At 32.9% G+C, this 2,180-nt stretch overlaps 1 protein-coding gene across 1 annotated transcript; it reads right to left on the reverse strand.

Moving 5' to 3' along the window:
• Positions 1-761: 761 nt before the first annotated feature.
• Positions 762-2,180, reverse strand: LOC122586479 (transcription factor bHLH118-like). The gene is made up of 3 exons (XM_043758464.1): positions 1,758-2,180; positions 959-1,288; positions 762-845 (listed from the first exon to the last, which is right to left on the reverse strand). The coding sequence occupies exons 1-3, from the start codon at positions 2,178-2,180 to the stop codon at positions 762-764; spliced, it is 837 nt and encodes a 278-aa protein (XP_043614399.1).

Genomic DNA, 2,180 nt, shown 5'->3' on the forward strand with positions numbered 1-2,180 from the left:
TTGCGTGATCCAAGAGGTTATTTGATACGTATGTTTCGGATCAAATTCTACAAATTTAAACAAAATATCCGAAGTTCAGATATCATAATTTATCAAATCGTGGTGCAACCATAACTATTAGCTAATCCGTGTTATATTGTCTCACTTAATCGTGTATTAATGTGCATGCATTATATTGATACGTAGACAACCAAGAGTTAAAACACCTGTGTCGTCCACAATCATATATAACTCTATATATATTCTTTTTGTGGTTTCATTGCACTAAAAACTGATGTTTAAGGATTTTCCAGATCAACCACAATTAAGAGACTAAATTCATCATGTCAATCACCACAAGCCTCGTGTAGATGAATTAAGTTCATATATTACCACCTTTTTTTAATAGTTCAAAAACTATTTACAAGTCTTTTTGCCGAGCAAAAAAAAGGACCAATTGAAAGAGGTAATAACAATTTCGTCAAAGAGCTATTTTATCACTATTAAACAGTAGTCATTGTTACTAGATACATTATATTAATTAATGTTGTTGAAGAGATTATATATATATATATATGGTGCACTTTCCTAATGCTGTTTGAAAACTTTTCAGAGAATATCAGGATATACCAATTACGACGAATGCAGACCATTAAATCGAGAATGTAAGAGTCCTGATCGATTTCCAAAAGAAGATAAAGAACACAGAAGATGCCACAATTAAGAATCAAGTAGACACGCGCGTAAATGTGGTTTACGGAATCTATATATACACCAGCTTTCTATTCAAAGTTGATCTGAGTATTGGCCGCGGAGAAGAGTCTTTGTTGCAACATTGATAGATCAACAAGCGCCAGATCACTTGCCTGCAAAAAATATATATGCATGACTATAAGTTTAAATTTAATATCCTTCCATTAGTAATTAATTAGCTATGGATAATCAAAACTACTAATCAGTAAGAGTATATGGTACGTACCTCACACCGAATAGAATGAAGTAACCGGTTGTTTACTTCAGTAAGAGTGCAATTTGTAACACTAAAACCTTCTACTACAAGCGCTTTTAGTACTCTTGAAAGGGTGAACCCATCCTGTATCGAGCAACTGTTGATTAGAATCTCGATTCCCCCTTCACAAAATTTGACTGAAACCGTATTATTAGGAAGGTAATTCATTGAGCTTTCGTTATTAGGATCTGAGGATTTCTTGAGCTTGTCCCTCTTGATAGATAGATCTTTTATGTTTTCCTCCATTTGTTTAATGTAATGCACTGCCTGGTGCATATGATCTGATATCGAACGGTTTCCCTACACACAATTTTAATTAGATCACCAAATTCGATCATTATTAATTTACAATCTCATGAATTATATTGAGGGTTAATTAGCTCTATATATATTTTCCCACAAATGATGTTTCCAATTGGGAAAACTTCGTTCGTTTACCCATTTCTTTATTACTTATGCATATACGTTTAAAGTTATAACTCGGATGATTCTCTCTATCTATATTTTCAAGCATCTAGTATGTATTTGGTTGTTCTATCTTCTTAGATTTCTAAGTATGTAAATTAAGCATGTTTAATTCCACTATGTAACACGCGGATGATGTCATGAAAGACAATTAACTTCGTTCCCTCAATCGCAATGCCATGGATCGATCTAGCTCTAGCTTGTATATCAAAATTTATGTATTTCCTCCTTAATTTCTCAAATATAAATTAAAGTAAACAGAAAACAAAACTAAGATACATCAAACAATTAGTAGCTAGCTCACCTTGACAAGTTTAAGAGGCAGTAAATCTCTAAGGGTAGCATAAAGTTGAGCCATTTGTTGTCTCCGCCGCTTTTCGATCTCTCTATGAACCATTTTCTTCTGTGTCTGGTTATCATCCTCTCCATCTCCACCACCACCCGCAATTAGATTATTATTATTATTATTATTATTAGATTTACAGTTTCCTGCCTCTTTCCTGTTTTTTCTTCTCATGGCGCCCCAAGTATTATTTATACTACTTTTGCCCCTGTCATCCACCCTGGAAATTACATGTTCATGATCAATTAGAAGATCAGGTTTATGATCTTCTTGTTGTTGGAAAGAAATTAAAAAAGTTTGGTCATGATTTATTATATCGTCACCTTGCTGTATAGATAACATTATATTATTATTATTATTAAATTTTGTATTTGGAAGATCCAT

The sequence above is a fragment of the Erigeron canadensis genome, chromosome 2, assembly GCF_010389155.1.
Source record: "Erigeron canadensis isolate Cc75 chromosome 2, C_canadensis_v1, whole genome shotgun sequence".
In the NCBI taxonomy this organism is placed as follows: domain Eukaryota; kingdom Viridiplantae; phylum Streptophyta; class Magnoliopsida; order Asterales; family Asteraceae; genus Erigeron; species Erigeron canadensis.